Below are 21,833 nucleotides of genomic sequence, written 5' to 3' on the forward strand. Positions count from 1 at the left end.
TTGAAGCCAAAAGATGATCAACATGGACACACGGGACTGCTTGGTTTGTGGTTTTCTTCTGAATCAGAAACAATAAGGACAGGTTGGAAAGTGGGTGATCCCCATCATCAAGCATGGAAATTCACAGAAATTCCACTGAGCGAGTTCCACACCTCCGCAAATGAGGCCCAGCAGCCCTTTTTCCAGCACTGAAGGGACAATCATGCTTTCGGGGTGAATGCCATTGGCTGATACTGGGCTCCTCTTTAAAACAAACACACCACATTCAAAAAACCTCCGTTCCGCAGGACAGGTGGATTTATTAGGCACTGGGACAGTAGTATATGTCGACATTAAGGCTGAGATTAAGGGACTAGGCTGCTTTAAAGGTTTGGATACACAATTCCCATCAAAGTTAATGGGAATTAAGTGTCCAAATCCCCAGTGATTTTATAATATCCCACCCTAGCTGTGCTAATATTGAAGAAAGGGTTAAGCAACTGCTGCTAGCGTGGCAGATACAGAATGCATACCAATGTCTGCTGAGAATTCTCTCCAATTCACCTTTAGCACTCCATGTTTGACTACACCTGTTTTTTAATATTCTTTGAATAAATAAAACAAGCTGTAAGCTTATGTTGTTGTGCGATGTGAAAACACACAACAATAATCACAGCTAATGACTCTTCTAAATGCTAAACTGTGCACACCTCCTTGTTTGGTATTTGTTTTGTATACAGAAGGTAACATACACGGAATAACTAGGAAGCCAAGTTACAGATGGGGCTGTGGAATGGTATTTGACAGCCGATTAGAGTAGTCTGACAGAAATGATGACTTAATCACCACGACAGACTCCAAATTCCCAGATAGAATTCCACCCAGGTTAATCTAATTTCCTTGCAAAATTTTTGCCAGAAATAGACTCTTACCTTGCTTATTTTTCCCCCTTACAGATGTCACATGGTTTTGACAAGAATGTAAATAGGTAGAGTTATTACTGTTGAAAAGATGACTTTGAGGCTTGAAAGCGAGACAGGATCTCTACCGCTGAGAGTGTTTTTCCAGCACAGTTGTATTTATATATGATTGTACCCGCTCAGAAAAAACAATGACAAACACCTAATTAGTCATCTTTAACTTCTAGGCCAGGACTTGGGGTCTGCTCCTGCTCCCAGAAAAGCCAACAGTAAAATTCCTATCGACTTAAGTGGGATTGCACGTCTTGCAAGCAGTTGGTCCAATTCCCATGTGGACCCACATTAGAATCTGTTTGTCAGATTGGGGTCCTAGTTTTTACGCTACCTTGCACTGCAATCTTGTGTGGTTTAGTGGGTAGCATACAGAACGGGGACTCAGGAGACTTGGGTTCTATTTCTGGCTCTGCTGCTGGCGGACATTGGGCAAGTCACTTCACCGCTCCGTGCCTCAGTTTCCTCATCTGAAAAATAGGGATAAGGATGCTTACTTCCTCTGTAAAGCACTACATAAGAGCTAGGTATTGTTGTTGTCTGTACAGCATCATGCACATCAGTGGAGCTACAGAAAACCTTGACGATGCAGGCTAATTCTCTATTACAGTATATTCTCCCGTCTGGTTTCAAAGAGCTCGAGACATGGGGCTTCTACCAGATCTCTTGGGAGGTTGTTCTACAGTCAACCTTGCTGATAGAAAATACCAGTTGTTTCCTTTTACCGTGGAATCTGAGCTGCATTCAGGGTGTCATTGATGTGCAAATTTTTTTACCTGCGTTACTTTATTTCTTCCCTATTTATTAACTGCAAAATCATTCTCATAAATACTGCACTTTTATAAGCAATGCTTCCTTCAAGCCACAGAAAAACGTCTCCACTGTTTTTAGTTATGAAAGCATGACATATTGAGAAATCACTCACCTGGAGATACATAAGTGTATGACTTTCTGATGTATATCTACAATAACTGCTTTCTGATAAGACATGAAATCCTTCATTTCAGTAGATGACATGATTCTAGTGGGTGGCATCTAATTTGAAACAGGTTTATATCATCTGTAATCTTTTGGAGGACCTGGGAAAGCGCAGCTATTTTATTACTTTATAGCCTACAGTTATACAAGCAAGATATAAAATGCTCCGATTATTTTCCCTTTTGCTCATTGTAGAGGGAACGGAAAGTACCTATTTAGCCCTCGTCTCTGCCCCCTTTAATTTTCTTATTCACTGCACACCTCTTCCAGATTCAATCTCCCCCCTCCACACTCACACACTTTTAAATATTTTATGGGTAGAGAGCTTATAATATGTATTGTCACGGCAGCTGTCTCTAGAGGTCAGCAATGAGTTTAATAATGAGATGCGAACCAGTGACTCTGTAAAACCCATTTCAAGTTATAAATGGCATGTTTTATTGAATCTAGTGTTAAAGGTTGCTAACTTATCAATTGGTGATGGCCAGGGTTAAACAAGCTTCAACATGAGCCCGCTCATGTAAGGAAACTAACAGGGTAATGTTTTTTACCACCCTTTTTTTTTTTTCCAGATGCCCTGTTTTTGTGTTTTGTACCCACCTTACCGTGGATAGTCTGCCCGTTATGCTCACGGGGCCTGATTCTGATCTCATGCTAGTTGGCCCTAATGTAACTTTATTGAGTACAATGGAGTTACTCCTGATTTACAGCTTGGTGAGGAGAGAATTGGGCCCACCGTTTTGATTGAGAAATTTTGAAGTTAAGTGCAAACCACAGTCACAACTGAGTCATGAATAGCACTGTTAATTATTTTTGCAAAAAGGACAAACTAGTGGCCTAATAGCAAATCAGTGGTATTTAATCCATGATGAAAGTTACAAGGTGGGTGAGGTACTATCTTTTATTGGACAAGCTTCTGTTGGTAAAAGAGACAAGCTTTTGAGCCACACAGAGTTCTTCTCCAGACCGAATACCAGCAAGCTCTACAGAAAAGGTTTTAGGGAAAAGGCTGCTTCAGAGAAGATTAATTTGCTAGAGTTAACCTACTTCTACCAGACTAGAACTTATATATTTTGTTTTATTTGTAACCATATCTGTTTCTATTCTCTTTGTTTAGTATCTCTCTGCTCTATTCATAAACTTATTCTTGGTTTTACTATAAGTTCTTCTCAGTGTATTAATACAAAAGTGTGACTCCTCAGTCAGCTAGCAGGATGGTGTGCATAACTCTCGCTCTTGAGACCGCAGACTTGGTAATTTCTGAGAGTGTCTAGTAACGGGCTGGATATTGGTGAAGAACCCATTTCCAGGATGTTTGGAAACTAAGTTGCGTCAAGTGTTATCTGCAAGGCATAGTAAAAGCTGGCAGAGCTTTAGAGGAAATTGTATGGTTGGCTAACAGACTGGGGTGACAGGGAGCTGTCCCTCACAGCTTGTCTTCACTACCGGCTGCAATTGATGCAGTGGATGTCGATTTAGCGGGTCTAGTGAAGACCCGCTAAATCGATGGCAGAGCGCTCTCCGGTCGACCCTGGTACTCCACCTCTCTGAGAAGAATAAGATAAGTCGACCACAGAGCATCTCCCGTCGACACAACGCAATGGAGACACCACGGTAAGTCGACCTAAGCTATGGCGACTCCAGGTACGTTATTCACGTAGCTGTAGTAGCGTAACTTGGGTCGGCTTACCCCGATAGTGAAGACAAACCCTTAGTTTAGCTCCAGCAAGTCTCTCTGTTGCTAAGGCAGAGGGGTAAGAAGGCCACTCATAGTTCTGGGCTCCCTGAAAAAACATTACTTTGGGTGATAAAGTGCCAAACGATTATGGCTTTTTGATGGTAACCGCTACAAAGAACACTTTCCTTATGAGCTTGATCCACAATTGACCTCTATGTCTAACCTCTCTAGGATGGAACTAAAAAGATGCTTCACTTTAGAACCATCAACTTGTAGAAATTACAGATGGAACCAGCTCTGGTCTAAATCTATCTGCTTAGATGCTGTAGTGTTAAGTGCTGTATAAAGACAGGAAGATAGTTTGATTCCCCATCTAGTGTAATAGGTGGGTTGGGTTGGTTTTTCATGACTTCATGTTTTCCAGGGCTTTGTCAATCTGACATAACCCAAGCAATGCTAATTCCAGCACTTCCCTCAGGAGACTGTTCTACATTACAGACCTTAATGTCAAACAATATATCTGGAACAGTCAGCCTAAATTTTCCTTTGCTCATTGCTCCTAGTTACACCCTCTTACATCACCCTAAACAATTCCTTTCGCTCATTGATGACTTCATCTTTCAAATGCTTAGCAAAGAGGCAATGCAGATAATGGGCTCATTTTAGCGAGTTATGCCACTTTTTTCTTGTTTGATTTTTTTCCCTTGATGGGGGCGATGCACTTTCCCACTTTCCCATGAACTTCAATTCCCCTGCAGTGCACATAGAACCGTAGGAATGAAAGGGGCCTCACAAGGTCACCTAGTCCACCTCTTTCACCACGACCCACCCCACATTGAGGCAGGATTAAGTATACTTTGACCATCCCTGACAGATGTTTGTCAAACTTGTTCTTAAAAAGTTCCAAGGGGTTTCCACAGCCTCCCCAGGTAACCTGTTCCAGGGCTTCACTATCCTTGTAGTTAGAAAGTTTTTCATAATATCTAACCTAAATCTCCCTTAATATTGCTGATGTCAAGATAACAATTAAACATCAGGTAAAGGAAACAAAGCATAAGACATTCCCCTTCCCTAGATATTAGATGAAAATCAGAAAGATGGCAGACAGGCACGGGGCTGTTAGAGTCCGGTTGGGAAATAAATGGATCAAAGAAAACGGGATTGTTAAAATAAAGTATTTTACACATCCCAGTGACTACGTGCACCATATGGCTCTGCTTGTTCCTTAAGACACTGTAGAGAATGAAACAGAAGAGGTTTTGCAAGCAGTGTAAGGAGTGTATTGATTTGTGGGACATTCTGAACTTTGAGTAGATTCTATGGAAGATTCACAGGAATGTTCTCTACTTGCCAAGGAATCCAGCAAGTACAGCATCGAAAACTAAATACCATTACCAAAAACCACACATGCTACTCATTTTCTCTTCCTCTCTGGCTATAAACACATTTGACATGATTGTGTGGTTCCCATCTTCTGCTTAATTGTTGATTTTTTTTTTTTTTCCAATTCCATATTTGGCATCTTTTTAAAATAAAGCTGGAATAGCAGTTGACGGTTTCAGGCAGCGCAAACCCTGTTGCGTTCATGGAGTGCAATAATAGTACAGACCATTCAACATGCCTGTGTGAAATGTGGAGGAATTATTGGAGAAAGGTCTATGGCCCCAATCCTGCAATGGGCTCTGCATCTTAAGGTCCCAGCACATGTGCAGAGCCCCACTGAAGTCAGTAGATCTCTAGGCAACCTCAGGTGTCTTTCCCCACAGAACAATTTTCAGGATCAGTGCTTAAGGCTTTGAGAGCAGCAATAAGAAATGACCACTAAGGTGCAATGGGAATTTGTACACTGAAATTGCTCTGGAAGCTCATCAGAGAGATCATCTGAACAGCTGTCATGTGCTTGCACTGTGCTAAGAAAGAGTGCATGGTGGAGATTTGGGGGAAGGTGTAAAAAAACAAAAAGAAAAGGCTCTGTTTTGTAATGTGTTTTCGGATCAAAAGTCTTGTAGCTGCAGGGGAGTGACCTGGGGCAGCGCCCCATTCTGAAAGGCAAAGTCTGCCATTCCAAATGCGAGATTGTAGATTGCCCTTGGGTACAACACAGTGCGTTAATTGCTATATAAGGCTACACATGGGAGTTTGCTTATTGTTTAGAAGCAGGTTGAAAAAGAAAAGTGCATTAGGAGTTTTGATGAGACCAGGATTGTAGCCACATCCTAAGGGCAGCTTGGTGAATGAGTGATTAAAATGTTTTGAAGAGAAGGCCAGTCACTAAGCAAGCAACAGCTATGGGAATCACAGATCTTTTCCCCTTTGGTATTGGATGAGTTGTTGTCACACACTCCTTAATCACGAACCAAAGTTCATTTGTTAAACCAAACAAATCAAGACCTGTAGGTTTCAGTTGCTGCCTGGCAGTTCTTAGATTACTTTAGAATTTTTTCTCTGTTCTGCTAGTTGTTAACAAACTCAAGAAAAGAAAAGTTATACGCTGGTAAAACAGAAATCACGCATGCCATAAACCAGCCAGGGCTGTAACTTGAGAGGTCTTCTGAAACTAAATACAACAAATTAAAGTTTATATGAGTCCTATGGGCCCAATAAATTGTGGAGGTTTAAACTAGCTGGTTATAAAATACTCTTTTAACATTTTACTTTCATTTAAAAGCCAATATTAAGGTATCATTTGAAATTTATATCTTTCTGACTTGCCAGCCTGTTTAATATTGATTGTGTATCGTTTTAGCCCCCTGAGCAACTAAAGTCAGCAGTGCCAATAAAAGTAAAATGCTTGACTTTGTGACTGTCTAACCTGCTTTACTGTCTTTTTATTTATATTTTTAGATGCATCATCCTATTCAGATGAAACCTGCAGATAGTGAAAAGTCCAATGGTAAGTGATTATCCTATTTCCTACTTAATGTGTGTGTGTGTGTGTGTTTTCATTTAAAAAACAAATGCAAGGTATAGCTTATGCTTTTCTCTTAAAATAGTGAAAACCCTTTAAGGAAGTATCCCTATAGCGGAGAGGTCTGGAAAAATGTTGACCTGTTTTGAACTCCCGTTTATCTTCAGTTTAAAGAAGGGAGGAAGTGTTCTTTCCTCTCTTCCTTATACATTCTCTGTGTCATGGTTTTGTTGTGTTTGTCTTTTGTTGGCATCCTGCTGACAGTAGTTGTGGAGTTTCTTAGCAATCAGTAACACCTGATGCTAATAACAATCTGAGATTAAAATAATATGGGAGTGGAAAGAGAAATTCCCATATTCAGGAAAGTATTTAAGCACTGTCTGAATTGGATTTAGGGATATTCTTCAAGTTAAGCATGTGTCTAAACACCCTTCCTGAATAAGGATGCTTCTCTGACTCTAGGATCAATTTAGGATCAAACTGGATGTTTTGCTCTTAATTATGAGACCCATATTGACTTTTGTTTTAGGTAGGGTAGTCTAGACCTCTCTCAAATAAATATTATGACAATAATATCTATTCAAAATATAGCTTATTGACTTAAGGAATATATATGATGTGCAAAATATACAGTGTGCTAATTCTATAAAATACATCAGATCTGCATATTCCAGGCATTAGACTATCTGATGGTAGGGCTGCCTGTGTGTGTTTTTGTTTAAAAAAAAAAATCTATACATCTTTTCCCCCTTGATTCATTCCTATAATTTACTAAAATATATGTTAAAGAAATCACCTTCCTTCTTAGACTGCAAGAGCTTCTTTTCCCCATAAGGCTGACATAATCAGAGCCGGTGCCTTCCAACAGGCATCTCTGCACCTCATTAATTAGTAATCAGGGCAGAAGCCATGCACTTAGAGATCTACATATCTGCAAATGTAAATGATGATTGGGCTCTAAATCTCTCCGCAAGGTTTTGCTAATTGTACTGCATCCCATTTTTAGCCTTCTCCACAGACTAAAGTTTAGAAGGAACTTAAAACTTTGTACTGTGCTCCTTTCCACGTTGCGGGCGGCTTTAAAAACTGGCCAGGTGCACAGCGGAACTGGGCTGGCCCCTATGGTAATGGAAATGGGGAAACTTGCTCTTCTATTGGAGAGGTGCTCACATAACATCAACCAAAAAAGCACTCACCACTAACACGAAGTCGTCACCCTTGTTTGGATGCTCAACAGAAAGGCCAAGTAATCTAAGTATGCAGACTGGGTGAAATCCTAGCCCCATTGAAGTCACTGGGAGTTTTGTCACTGACTTCACAGGGACCAGGTTTCCACCCCAAGTATTTATCATGTTTTCAATGGCCGTTTTTTTTCTCCTCTGCAAGGGTACTGCATAAAACCCTATGAACTAATTAAGTCCAACGTAAGCCTTATATGGGCCCTTCTACATAGGGTAAATTTCACTCTAAAATCTCATGGACGGAATAGAAGTGCAATAGAGAATTGACCAAAAATGAACTACCCCCTCATCCCTAGACCATGTCCTCCCAGAACAAGACTCAAGCACGTTGGCGAAACACTGTAGGGAATTTTGCAATGCCTGAACCGGTACCATGCATAAGTGCCTTGCTCTCCAAGGCATTCTCCAGAACCTTTCACCAGCACTAAATACAGTTAAGTTCCCTTTTTTTTTCCTCCAAAAGTTTTCCAGATTTTGGGAGAAGGCACAGAAGTCCCAACTGACCAAAGGAAAGTAACCAGGTGGAATGGCCTCCTTTAGATTAATCTTCTGAAGAAAAGCAAACGATGTCTAATTTTCATATGCACACTTAGAATGTTGAGAACTCTTTGCTGTTTGACGCTGGAGAGAAAAGCTACTGCTACGGTGATGAATGTAGCGTAGCACCTTAGAGATACAGGAAGTGGGATCAGAGCCAGGGTGTGGGCGGTGAGCTAGAGGTTTGGTAGCTACGGGAAGCAGAGTGGTGCAATGCAGAGGAACAGCTGGTATCTGTTTTCCAGCTGCCCCTGTGCCACCAGCTGAAGAAGGGCTGTGTCTGTGCCAATGGCACACTGGAAGGAAATAGTATGCCATCAGCAGGGGACGCAGGGTGAAAAGGGCTCCGGAGGAGGAGAGAGAGGTCTGGGGAAGAGATAAAGAGCTAACCAAGATGGTTGGTCTTTGTGATGGGTAGTGTTTGAGCATTTGTGGGGAGTTCTTGAAACCCTTTGTTCTCTCACCATGGGAAGCGATGCATCAGAACTGAATGGTCCCACCAGGCTTTATTGGTAACTAGAACCTCTAAAAGTTCAAAGAGCTTGAAGACGCCTGTTGACCAAAAGTTCCAAGTAGCTCATAGACATAAGAGAACTATAGCAAGTGCAGACTGCAGTTTTCTTGAGTTTACCAACCTCTCTGTAGGGCTGATGAGACCCGATGAAGCTTGATATGAGCTCTGAAGTTCTCTTGGTAATTTTACAGGATTTCTAAGACTCAGTATCTGCTGAGTGACAATGCTGAAAATCCTATTAAGCTGGATGATCTGGTTTGACAACGGTTTGCCCAGTTCTGGACTCAAAACTAAAATTTGTGTGAAGGTTTTGCAATGTTCTGTTTAGTGTCTTTTTAAACAAAAACAAAAAAAATTGCTCGCTTTTGAATTCCAGGGCTTGACTTGCAGTGCCAAAATATTATTGGAAGGGAATTTCTGCCCCAATTGGAAGCAGAAAGCACAGTAAATCTCATACATGCTTCTTGTGAGACTTCCAGATGCAAGAGGGTTTGGATGAGCGACCAGACTTGTGGGCACTTGCATGAAGTGGCCCTGAACCATGACCCCCTTGTGCTTTATGTGTCACTTAGGAGCCAATCCTCTGCTGACTTATCCTCATATCAACCTCCAGAAGCCAAGCTTGAGTCACGGACCTCTATAGGAGTGATGTGGTACAGACCTCTCCTGCACATGCCTGGTTATGGAATAGCAGTGGAGCAGCACCTCGCCACTTCTACAGTCTGAGGGCATTCTCAGACTTTGTGTCCCCCTATGCAGGGTGGAATGGCTGGTGAATATGGGTAGCAGCCTCCAGACTTGCTCTCCATCCCTCTGTATGAAGGGTGAAGGTGGACCTCTGCAGAGCATGACAGTGCACTGGCCTTCAGATGCAGCAAAATATAATCCGGTTCATGGTACCCGGGGCCTTCTGCAGCTAGATCAAATGGAGCAGCATCCTTAGTGCTAATGAATTTCTTTCACTGGAGGATACTTAAAATAATTAGCTGATAAACTTACCCTCCCTAAAAGTTCTTCCTTCAAAAAGTATGCCGTATACGGTGCTCATAAATGCATAGAGTTTGAGGCCAGAAGAGACCATTATATCTTCTAGTCTGTCCTCCTGTACATCTGTACATACTGTCCTCTCTCATTAATGATGGACCTCAGGACAGATATCCCGAGGACAGCATATGCCCGTTTTTATAAAATGCCAAGATTTCGGGAAAACCAAGAAAAAATCTCCATTGCATTATCCTGGACTTCCTTTCTGATTCACGGAAAGGGTGAAGAAATGGTTTTGAAATCCTAAGTGGAGAAACTTGCAGATTTGGAAGCAGTAATTAAATGCCATATGTCACCACTAACACATAGAAAAGTTGTTAATTAATTCAGGCAGTTCCAGATCCAGGTGTGACTTTGACAGATTTTACACTAGGGTGTTTCGCCAGCTTACAAATAAGGATAAAAAATCTTTTTTCCTTCCCTCGAGGGGGGAAAAAACATTTGTACTTAAATAATTAACCGTTACTTGATTGGCTTAAAGGAGAGGACAACTTATTCTGAGAAGGAAATAGTGTTCTAGACGTATTTAAATATGATAGCTTCAGTCACTTAAGGGGACACTGCCATGTATTTTCACGATAGAATTTTAGCTTCTGGGAAGAAAGAGAGAAGTTTAGCAAACCTTAATAGCATTGTTTCATTATTTAATTGTTTAAACATTCTCCTGTAGTGCTGTGATCCCAAACACAGCCCCTTGGTTTTAACATATGAGAATCCATAACTGAAATGATGGACTGGGAATAGAGAAGTGAAAAATAGATTAGTCAATTTTCACTGTCCAAGCAAACCGAGTGAAGTGTAAAAATCAGACACTAATGCCTTTCTACTGCAATGCAGCGACTTCAGTGGGACTCCTCAAGGGCTCCACCCAGGCAGACAGAGCTTCAGGATTGGGTCCAATCTACATTTACAGAGCTTGATTCAGTGGTACACTCTAGCTGCTTTGTCCTGCTCCGGCAATGCAAAGCATCCGTACATTTGTTAACTAGCAGGTTATACATCAGCTTGCGTCTGCTTTACATTGCCAAAATAGTGCAAAGCAGCCGGACAGCAGTATTGAGTCCAAAATCCATGCACCAGGACGAATTCCTCCCCGCAAAAAGTGATTTAAATAAATAAATAAATCGTGCTTTTTGATCTGTTTTCTGAATTTTGAACTGCTCCTGTCCACCCCAAATGTCTGTAGGTGGCAATTACAGGGTGAAAATAAGATCTGAGAAATGGGAGACAGTGTTCTCTAGAGGGTAGGGCACTGGACTCAGCCTCAGGAGACCTGGGTTCCATTGCTGGCTCTGCCACTGGTTTGCTGGGTGACCTTGGACAAATCACTTCCCCTCCCCATGCCTCAGTTTTCCCATCTATAAAACGGGGATAACGATGCTGACCTCTTTTGTACAGTGCTTTGAGATTCCAACATCCCCCAACCCCCAGGCCAGGCTCCAACAGCTAGCTCTCGTCTCTAACCTGCATGGGATGGGGCTTCCTCTGGGGTCTTCTCTCCATTAACTCTCCACTTTCCTGCACTGTGGTGGGAGGTGAGGCCACTGCTGTCAAGATCAGAGGAAGGAGGCCTGGTCCCATGGTCAGTGCTGCAACTAGACATTTTAGCACCTGGGGTGAGCAAACATATTTGCACCCCCTACCGTTTTTGGGGGGTTTTTTTTAGTTATTTCTCCTCTCCTGGGGCTTTATGCCCTGGGCGGCTGCCTCACTTGTCCCTCCCCCCTCCCTCCCCGTTACGGCCCTGCCTGCTGTGTGCACCATTTCTGGGGCTCTGCTCAACTCTGAGCACATGCTGACCTGTAACATATGTGGCACAGCAACCTCTAATGGTTAAAGTGGGATGACTAGGTGTCCGGTTTTCGACTGGAACACCCAGTCGAAAAGGGACTCTGGCAGCACCGCCGACAAGGCCGTTAAATTGCCTGATCAGCAGTGCTGTGGCTGTCCTGGGGCACTGCGCTGCATCTTGGAAACGGCCAGCAGGTCTGGCTCCTAGGTGGAGGGGCCACCGGGCTCCACATGCTGCCCCTGCCCCAAACACCGTCTCCGAGCTGGCAGGGGGGTGCCTGCGGGCGAGAGGCGCACGCGCCGTGTAGCCTCCTGCCCCTGGTGCCCTGCTTAAAAAACGGACCTGCTGGCCGCTTCCGGGGCGCAGCATGGAGCCAGGACAGGCAGGCAGCCTGCCTTAGCATTGCTGACCGGGAGTCACCTGAGGTAAGCCCACGCCCCAACCCCGTACCCCAGCCCTGAGCCCCCCCCCCCAAACCTGGAGCCCCCTCCTGAACCCAAACCCCTCATCCCCAGGCCCACCCCAGAGCTCTTACCCCTCCTGCACCCCAGCCCCCTCCTGTACTCCGAATCCTTCAGCCCCACTCCTGCACCCCAAACTCCTCATCCCCGGCCTCACCCCAGAGCCAGCACCTCCAGCCCAGAGTCCTCACCCTTCCCACACCCCATTCCCCACTGCCTCAATTTTCAGCCCTCTCCCACATTCAGAGTCTCTCAGCCCCACTCCCCAGCCTGGAGCTCCCTCCTGCACTCCAACCCCTCATCCCCAGCTGGAGCCCTCACCCCCTCCCACAACCCAACCCCCTGCCCCAGCCCAGTGAAAATGAGTGAGGGTGGGGGAGAGCAAGCCACTGAGGGAGGGGGAATATAGAGAGCAGGGGCAGGGCCTCGGGGAAAGGGGCAGGGATAGGGTGTTTGGTTTTGTGCCAATAGAAAGTTGGCAACCCTTGGTTAAAGTGTGAAACTGCCAGCCACATGGACAAAATCTGTGAGCTGCCTCCATTTTACTGTAGAGACCCCCACTCCCCTGCCAAATTGTTTGGGTGTATTTGACCTGTAATCCTCACAGCACTTTAACTATCAATCCCCACAACACTTCTTGTTTATAATGGAAAGACCGAAGCAGAGAGGTTAAGTAACTTGCCCAAGAACATAGAGATAATCAGTGTAAGAACCCAGGAATTTGTGGCTCCCATCCTATGCTGATAGGAATAGATCATGCCTTTCTCTGCATGAAAATATATTATATTGTTTTAAATTGACATCATGCCTTACAACAGAGGTAAGGCACCTATGCAGTTTTTATCTTGGCAGTGCTCCTTTAAACATTCTGTGTGGTTAGGCATTTAGCCAAGATAAAATTACAAATTTCTTAAAGTTTACCACTGATCAGCAGTACCAAACAGCATTGGCTGTGAGGCACGTCATCCTACCAATATGTCTTCTGCACACTGAGCATTTTCCTTGAAATGTGCATTTTGAAGATGTGCAGTACACAGGAGCTGGGTGTTTAATTTACTATAAAATCACCCTCCAGCTGAAAACCTGCAAAATCGTTTTAGTTAAATGGCATATTTGTAGATTTACTTGTGAAAGTGAAGGAGGTCAGTGAGGAGTTTGTCATCTGCCAACTTCTGGAAAATTAAAAAACATCTTCGCATTTGACTTTGGCAGAGTAGCATCTTCCACCTTTCTTTGTAGGCTGGAAGAAGAGATCCCCTGCATCCATTAAGGTCCCTTATTTTTTATCTTCCATTTGAAGATAAATAGTCTTCACCTTTCCCTGTAAGCAGGAGCAGATGGGACACCCTCTGGGGCTAGAGTACAGTTGCTTAATTGGCTGAGGCAGTGTCGTTTGTAGGAGCTGGGAGCTAGGGACTCTTGAGTTCTGATCCCTGCTCTACTGCTCAATCACCATGTGGCCCTAGACAGGCCACGTGACTTATCTGTGTCTCAGTTTCAGCATCTGTAAAATGGGTCTTAATAGTACAAATACCTATAAAAAATATGGGTCACACTTTGTTATGGTTCTGTTTATAAAGGATGAACAAATGATTAATAGATGTAATCATAGATGTAATAAATGGTAAAACAACTGTGCCCTATCAAGCACTATCATGGACCCAACTTACATCTAAATTCTTTTTTTTTTTTTTTTAAAGCATTTCCATTAGCTTTTGGGGTTCTTTTTCCCTATGCTTGCTTGTGTAAAATAGCAGAATGGTTAAGAAAGGCATTCAGTAAAGAAGTACTACCCAGTTAAAAAAAAAAATTACTCCAAATACCCCTTCTGTCTTCAATAAACATTAGCCTCGGCTTTTATCTCTGAAATTATGTTAAGGGCACTAAAAGTGTCAATACCAGTAAAATCCAATGAAAATATACAGGTTTCTTCCTTCTCAGCTGCAATTTATTCTGTTTGACAAACACATGCTAATACATGCAGGGTAGGTCGGGGTGCAGAGGAAGATTCATTTTTTATAAGCCCAGAAATGAAAATACTTCATTAGAAAAATAATTTGCACAATAGAAATAAATAAGTGCACCACAGATACTCTGGAGTAAAGCTTTCTGTCTGTGTTTGCTTCCTGCAAAATTCTGGCGGTCTGCTCATTAACAGTGAATTGGATTTGCATGCCATTTCAATAGCAGAAGAAAGGAGCATTGTACGTACCATATAATAAGCTCTTAGATTTTTTTTTTTTAAATATAGGGAGATTGTGAGTTAGCATTAAGTCTTCCAGATTGGAGTTCGGTTATTGCAGTTTATTCCATCTTTATCACCAGTGTATGACTTGAGCTTCTTTTAAACTTCAGAGCCAGCATACACACCCAGCTAGAGCGACCTACTTTATGCTGGCCGCGTGGACGATGTAAAAAGGAGATAACCTACCGATATCTTTGGCAAAGTGCTTGTTGTATTTCTTGCAAACTCAACATCATTACCAATCAAAAGATTTGGCTTTTGGAAAGTAATATGCACTCTCCTTGTTGAAGTGCTGCCCTGGAACATACATTGTGTCCATTTGAAGAGAGACTACTGGGTCATTATGGGAAAAGAGAGGAAAATGTAATGCATTATTCTTTACATTGCAGTCACTACAAACCTGCTTCTGAGTGCCATGCATTACAGCTGGTTGAAATGGAAAGCTAGGATCCTTTTCATATAAGAATGTTTTTGTAGAGTATTTTTCATTAACTCATTTTATTATGTGCACTCCGCATCACCACCGCCACCCGCTGCCTGTCTTGCTTCCTTTCATACATTTGGGAGATGGGGGGGGGGAGAGAGGGAACATATTCAAATTAGAATCTATGCAAAAATATCTTGAGTTTCTGACACAGGATGCTTCCTTCTCTTAGAAATCCTGATGGGGAGGGGGATGAAAAATGTCTTATTCATGCAACTAATATGACAATAGCACCCACAAAAAGAGAAAGAGAGAGAGAGAGAGAGAGGGAGGAAGAGGGGGAAGGGTTGAAAATATAAAGTGTTTGCCTTAGGACTTGTCTTCAGTCGCAGAGCCAGACTCACATGACTGGAGCTTGGTTTGATGTGGTAATGAAGCATTGATCACAGGAAAAAGATGAAATGGCCTTTGCTCATTCATTATTTTTATCTTCTAGCTGTGGAAGACAGAAAATTGTTCATAGGAATGGTTTCGAAGAAGTGTAATGAGAATGATATCAGGGTGATGTTTTCTCCATTCGGCCAGATAGAAGAATGCCGAATTCTTCGGGGACCTGACGGGCTGAGCCGAGGTGAGTGTGCAGTCTATAAAGTCTCTTTCCTTAAGTGCTAATTGGAGCTATATGTCACAGTCAGGGTAGATGTAGCCACTGTCTGCAGCGAGAGGTTACACTGTAATATGTCCCACGTGACGGAGTTACCCACATGAACTTTTCACAGTGACTGAAATTATCACCTTTTATTTCAAATGTCAGAAAGGTCTCAGTGCCAACATATTAACGTGTGTTATCACGCTGTTTGTCAGATTGAAAAGGTACCATTGAACCCTGACATCTCCTATTTTCCCTACCAGAAAATCAAAGATCCCTCCCCCCCCCACACATGTATTTTGTACCAGGGAAAACAAATGACTGGTTTATGGCACCTAGGGCCATGCAAACTGGTCCATACTATAGTATCCCTCTACTCCCACATTCTTTGTAACCATATGTAAAATGTGTCTCTGTATTGCCTCTGGAATAAAGGGGTTAACGCCTAGAGTTTTGCCCAGACAGAATTCATGAAGGGAGCTTTCATAGCTCAAGTCCCTATGTCCAATTAGAGCCGGCGCAGGCGTGCCAAACAGCAGTGCATAGTGCAGTCATATGAAAGACCCGAGTTCTGGACCACATGCCAGACTCCTACTTTATTGTGTTGGAAATTAAGTACAATGCAGACTTTGATAACTGATCACCCCCCTCCTCCACCCTTTTAGATATGCAGCATATAGCATTTTGTACCTGGAAAAGGCTCTTGAAAATATATAATAAGAAAAGCAGATCTATATCAATGACCCCTGCTGCATATTAAGCCTTTGTTGTATTGACCTGGAATTACTCAGACAGAACAATCCTTCCCACTAGCTAATGACATATGGAATTGAATTGGGAAGAGGATCAGGGCAAGCTTGTCGGCCTTAGGGGAACAGTGCCATGATATCAGTTGCCATAATTTAAAGGCACAGGGAGTAAAAACTACCCTAAAATGTGGGGTTGTTGATTTTATTAAGGAGAAGCAAAACTCAATCATTCTGTTTTGGATATTTTTCCCCCTCTAACCATGAAAAAGTACATAGGAATCACAGTTTATGCATTTTATTACATTTTCAAAACACAGAAAAATGTGTGTGTGTTTTTTTTTTTAACTTCTGAAGCATATTGTTTCTTTTAGACTCTGGTTTCTGTATGTGCAGCCACTTGTGTGTGGTTTTTTTTTTTTTTTTTAATTATTCTGAGCAGCAGTTTGTCCACACTGGATATAAAGTCCAGCAGAATAGGTTGGGAACTGGGTGTCAGTAGGTCATCTGTGAAGGTGGAAAGCAGGGGCCGTACCATCTCCATGTAAATAAGGATAAAAAAACACTCACTGAAAAAATGCTCTGTCGATTAATGGGAAACCATATGTTCTGTTTGTGAGCGTTGGCCGAGGAAAATCAGGGCCTACAATTATATGGACTTAGACTCTGATCCCACAGCTGCTTGACCATCAAGAAGCTGCATGATCCTGGCTTAGGAGTCTAACTTTAGATATTCTTTTTATTTATTTTTTAAATCTTGGCCACAGGAAAGTAAAGCTGCAGTGGGGAGTTGCTGGATAACTACACCTCTACCCCAATATAACGCGACCTGATATAACATGAATTCGGATATAACGCGGTAAAGCAGCGCTCCGGGGGTGGGGAGGGGCTGCGCACTCTGGTGGAGCAAAGCAAGTTCGATATAATAGTTTCACCTATAACGCAGTAAGATTTTTTGGCTCCCAAGGACAGCGTTATATCGGGGTAGAGGTGTATTTAAATATTTAGACTAGCTTATAAACTAGAGAATCAAGTTTTTGAGTCTTACAAGAGTTATTTGACTCCTCTGCATAATTCAGGAGCAGAAGCCACATAGTGGGTATCCAAGTATTCCCCAAGTCCTGTTCAATAGAGATTTTCCGTCATAATCCCAGATCACGAGAACCTACAGGAAAGGGTAGGATGGGGGTATTTTTATTCCTCAATAGGTGGCAATTGCTATCGCCAGTTACAAATTGATTGAGTATTGTAGTGTAGCCCGTTGAGCAGATGTTGTGGTAGTTTAAGGTTAATGTGCAAGGCTTTCACCTTTGGAGATGGAAGAGCGTGTTCCAGGCACGTCACACTCAAACAGGTATTGGGATGTATTGGCTTAGTGGAGCTATAGCCTCTCTAATATTCGAGTTTATTCTGACAGTCACTCGCAATAATATAATACCAGGCTCTTTTGTTTCCTGCCTGTTAAACTTGACTTGCTTTCTACACCCATGCTACAGCCCAGTTTCCAGGCAGATGTTTGTCAACATCACAAAACCACCAGATCAAGAGAGAAAACCAAGCACTGGGAAAGTGCTGCGTGTTGAAGAACTGAACTGAAGTGCTGCAGGAGAGCTTTGGGTGGGAGGAATCTTGCGTGGCATAGAACCAAAATCAGGTTCTTTAAAAATAGAAGGAAAATTAATACAATTAAATCCTGCAACAAGTTCCAACATTTAAATGGATTCTCATTCACGTTACTATTTCCAGTATGTTAAATTCCCCACACCATCTTTCTTCTCATGTGTAAGAGCCCACAGCTCAACCTTGCTTCCAGATGGGAAGTTCCTATAAAGAACGTAAGAACGGCCGTACCGGGTCAGACCAAAGGTGCATCTAGCCCAGTATCCTGTCTACCGACAGTGGCCAATGCCAGGTGCCCCAGAGGGAGTGGACCTAACAGGCAATGATCAAGTGATCTCTCTCCTGCCATCCATCTCCATCCTCTGACAAAAAGAAAGGAAGATTGAATGAAGAATAGTCACATACTTGTGGGAATGCCGGCGTCTCAGCATATGGGCATTTGGGAGTGCACAAGCCTCACAGCTCGGCGAAATGAAAATACAATCCACTAGGCTCTGCTTGAGTATTTCATCTTCTTCTCAATCAGCTTGCCTTAATAATTAGCATATCATGATACCTCAGAAATAAAGAGCATGAAAAAACACATTTACTGATATTTATGCAAACTTTGGAGCTATGTAAAATGTGTTGGGGAAGGAATCGTTAGTATTAACAGATGTGAATTCTCAGTTCCAAAGGACAGCTACTGACTAGAGTGCTAGGCAGAACAGTTCAGTTTTGTGCTCTTATTTTTCTCTTAGTAAGGAATGAAAGCTTTCAGTCAACTTTTGGAACCTGTTCACAGAAGAGTAGCAACACTTTTGTTGCTAGTATAGCAACGTTAGACTATAACGTTGTAGGGTAGACCTAGGATTATAGTCTACCTCACAGTTTGAACAGGGAAAAGAATCCCTGTCTACAATGGTAAAGGAAAATATAACACTCTGTGATGAGTGTGATATAGGTGCTTAGATAAGGAGACAGAGAGATTGAACTGGTTGTTGATAGTGTAGTTTCAAGCCAAGAGTAGATATGGTTCTAATAAATTCACACCCATTCTGCCGCTGTAGGTAAAGGTCCGTCCGCATTTCCACTCTAAATTTGTATTGCCAGCTGTTTGAAACTCATGTGTAAGTAGCCTAAAGACATCATGCAAAGTCTCAGTGATGGAGCAATATATTTTAAATGACCTTTCTAGTGTCTCCATTTAGTCACTTTATTCCCACTGATCTTGGCTCCTGCAACTGAAAAATGGTTTGTTTTTTCCATCTCTACCTGGTTTGGCTGCAACCTAGGTACAGCGAGTAGATAGTGGCCAAAAGTCATTACCATCTGATGGCTGTTTCACAGCCCCTGTGAAGTTAGTGAGTTGATGTGGAGCAGTTCCCAACTGGTGGATGTCTGTTTAAGAATAAGAAAACACAACTGACTGTCTAAGCAGTGAACCTGAGGTCTGAAGGGTATGGAGACTGTCCTATTCTCTCACCACTACAACTCAGGTTCATATGACTGCATAGAGAATCTTGCTAATGCCTTTCCTGTATCTGTTCTCTGGGTAGAGGGATTCAGCCTCCAGCTTAGACCACTTTTTTAAAAATTCCCATTGTTGATGTCCTGCACTACACCCCATTGTCATGTCAAAGCAAAAGTGAACTGACTGGGATGATTAAGATTTTAAATCACTTATTGAAAAAGGTTCCCAGAAATCTCGGAACTTTTTAAAGGACCCCCAATGTCCTGGCTCCTAGTCCTGTGATCTGTCTACCAGAACACTGCTGCCAACACAGACAGCTGTGAGCTTGTGGGTGGAACATGCAAATTGTAGCCAAAAGAATCTGAGTTTGAATCCCAACTCTGCTGCTGACTTGCTGTGTGACCCCAGGTGACTCACTTAATCTCTTTTTGTGCCTCAGTTTTCCCATCTACAGTAGAACCTCAAAGTTACGATCGCCTTGGAAATGGAGGTTGTTCATTACTCTGAAATGTTTGCAACTCTGAATAAAACTTTATGGTTGTTCTTTCAAAAGTTTACAACTGAACATTGACTTAATACAGCTTTGAAACTTTATTACACAGAAGTAAAATGTTGCTTTTACCCTTAATTTAAATGAAACAAGCACAGTTTGCTTATTGTGTCAAATTTTTAAAAAATTTTCCTTTATTTTTTAGTAGTTTACGTTTAACACAGTATGGTACTGTATTTGTTTTTGTCTCTGCCACTGCCTGATTGCGTACTTCCAGTTCCAAATGAGGTGTGCGGTTGACTGGTCAGTTTGTAACTCTGGTGCTCATAACTCTGAGGGTCTACTGTACCTTTGTAAAGTGCTTTGAGATCAGTAGGTCAAAATCACTATATTGCTGCTAAGTAGTATTAGTCAGTAATAATAATAAAATCCTCTTATCCTTATCACAGAAGCTCCATATAGCAACTTACAGAGATGTATTGCTAAGTACAGATTTATATAACAGACACTGTAGTCAATTGAGTCAAGAGCATTGAACGAACCTGCTACGTATGTGTAAAGACAATTAGATCTAAAATGTGCATTTGATAAGGTCTCTAAATGCATATTGCCACAGCTTTTAAAGTCTTGTTTGTCTGATTTCAACATGACAGTATTAAGCAAGTCAGGCAAGTGCACGTTTAGAGTACTGTTAAAAATCTGGTAATAGGGAATGTCTGTTTTAAAGAACAGATAGGAATGGTGTGGGAATCAGCCCCCGATCGGGCAGAAATTCAGCTTTGCAAAATTCCATTAATCTGCAGTAAGTAGGGATTGTTCGTTTGTTTGTTTAAAAATAAAAAGGCAAAATATCATTATTCATTTTTTGCATTATCACCTATGGCAGGGGTGGCCAACCTGAGCCTGAGAAGGAGCCAGAATTTACCAATGAACATTGCCAAAGAGCCACAGTAATACGTCAGCAGTCTCTCATCAAGCCCCCAGCACCTCCCGCCCACCGGCAGCCCCGCCAATCAGCACCTCCCTCTCCCTCCCCATGCCTCCCGCCCACCACAATCAGCTGTTTTGCAGTGCGCAGGAGGCTCTGGTGGGGAGGGGAGAGGAGCGAGGGCATGGCAGGCTTGGGGGGAAGGGGCAGGGGCCTTGGGGGAAGGGGTGGAGTGGTGGCAGGACCTGAGACAGAGCAGGGGGTTGAGCAGTGAGCACACCAGAGCACACTGGAAAGTTAGCATCTGTAGCTCCAGCCTTGGAGTCAGCGCCTATCCAAGGAGATGTACATTAGCCTCTGAAGAGCCTCATGGAGACTCCAGAGCCACAGGTTGGCCACCCCTGACTTATGGTAAAGAACAGGTGACTAGTTTCTGTGCCTGGAGCAGGAGATTTTCTGACTGATATTCAGAGCAGTTTTGCAAGGCTGAAGTAACGTAACGTGCCACCTCTGAAAGTGATCTGGGTTTGTGGCTAGCCTGGCACTCCTAAGGGTATGTCTACACTGCAGATAGACACCTATGGCTTGGCCCATGCTAGCTGATTTGAGCTCACTGGGCTCTGGCTTAAGGTACTGTTTGGTTTTGGTGTAAATGTTCAGGCTTGGACTGCAGTCTGAGCTCTGAGACCCTCCCCCTCAGAGTCCTAGATCCCAGGGTCCAGCCTGACCCCAAATGTCTACACAGCAATTGAACAGCCCTTTAGCCGGAGCCCTGCGAGCCTGAGTCAGTTGGCCTCGGCCAGCTGCAGGTTTTTAATTACAATGTAGACATACCCTAAGTCTACATGGGGTGGGAGACAACACTATCGAGACTATATGTTCAGCTTCTTGAAGGGAGGCTTTGATAGTGCCTTTTATATGAGGATCTCAAAGCCCTTTATACTACAGGTTTGCCACTCTGCCATTTTTCAGGTTGTTGAAAACTATGGCAAGGTTACAGTTTCATTTGTCCTTTTGCCACCATGTAACTTTTCAAAAGTTGGAGAAGTTTTGATAAATTAAAATTTAATTTAATTTAATTTTTAGAAAAAGCGTGTGGGAGTGGAGAATGGGGGCCAAAAAAAAGTAGACATTATTCATGCTGTCGCATTCGATGTCAAAACGGAAAATTAAGA

The 21,833-nt window shown here is 42.7% G+C and overlaps 1 protein-coding gene across 15 annotated transcripts in view; it reads left to right on the plus strand.

Moving 5' to 3' along the window:
- Positions 1-21,833, plus strand: part of CELF2 (CUGBP Elav-like family member 2) — a 673,014-nt gene that overhangs the window by 579,678 nt on the left and 71,503 nt on the right. For 14 of the 15 annotated variants that reach the window (XM_034764756.1, XM_034764676.1, XM_034764660.1 and 11 more), the window contains 2 exons: positions 6,451-6,499; positions 15,269-15,403. In XM_034764756.1, the coding sequence (XP_034620647.1) occupies positions 6,451-6,499; positions 15,269-15,403 (184 nt within the window). Of the gene's footprint in view, positions 1-6,450; positions 6,500-15,268; positions 15,404-21,833 lie in introns of those variants that run through there. The other variant, XM_034764769.1, reaches the window with a different exon arrangement.

Source organism: Trachemys scripta, chromosome 1 (assembly GCF_013100865.1).
Source record: "Trachemys scripta elegans isolate TJP31775 chromosome 1, CAS_Tse_1.0, whole genome shotgun sequence".
Taxonomy (NCBI): Eukaryota; Metazoa; Chordata; order Testudines; family Emydidae; genus Trachemys; species Trachemys scripta.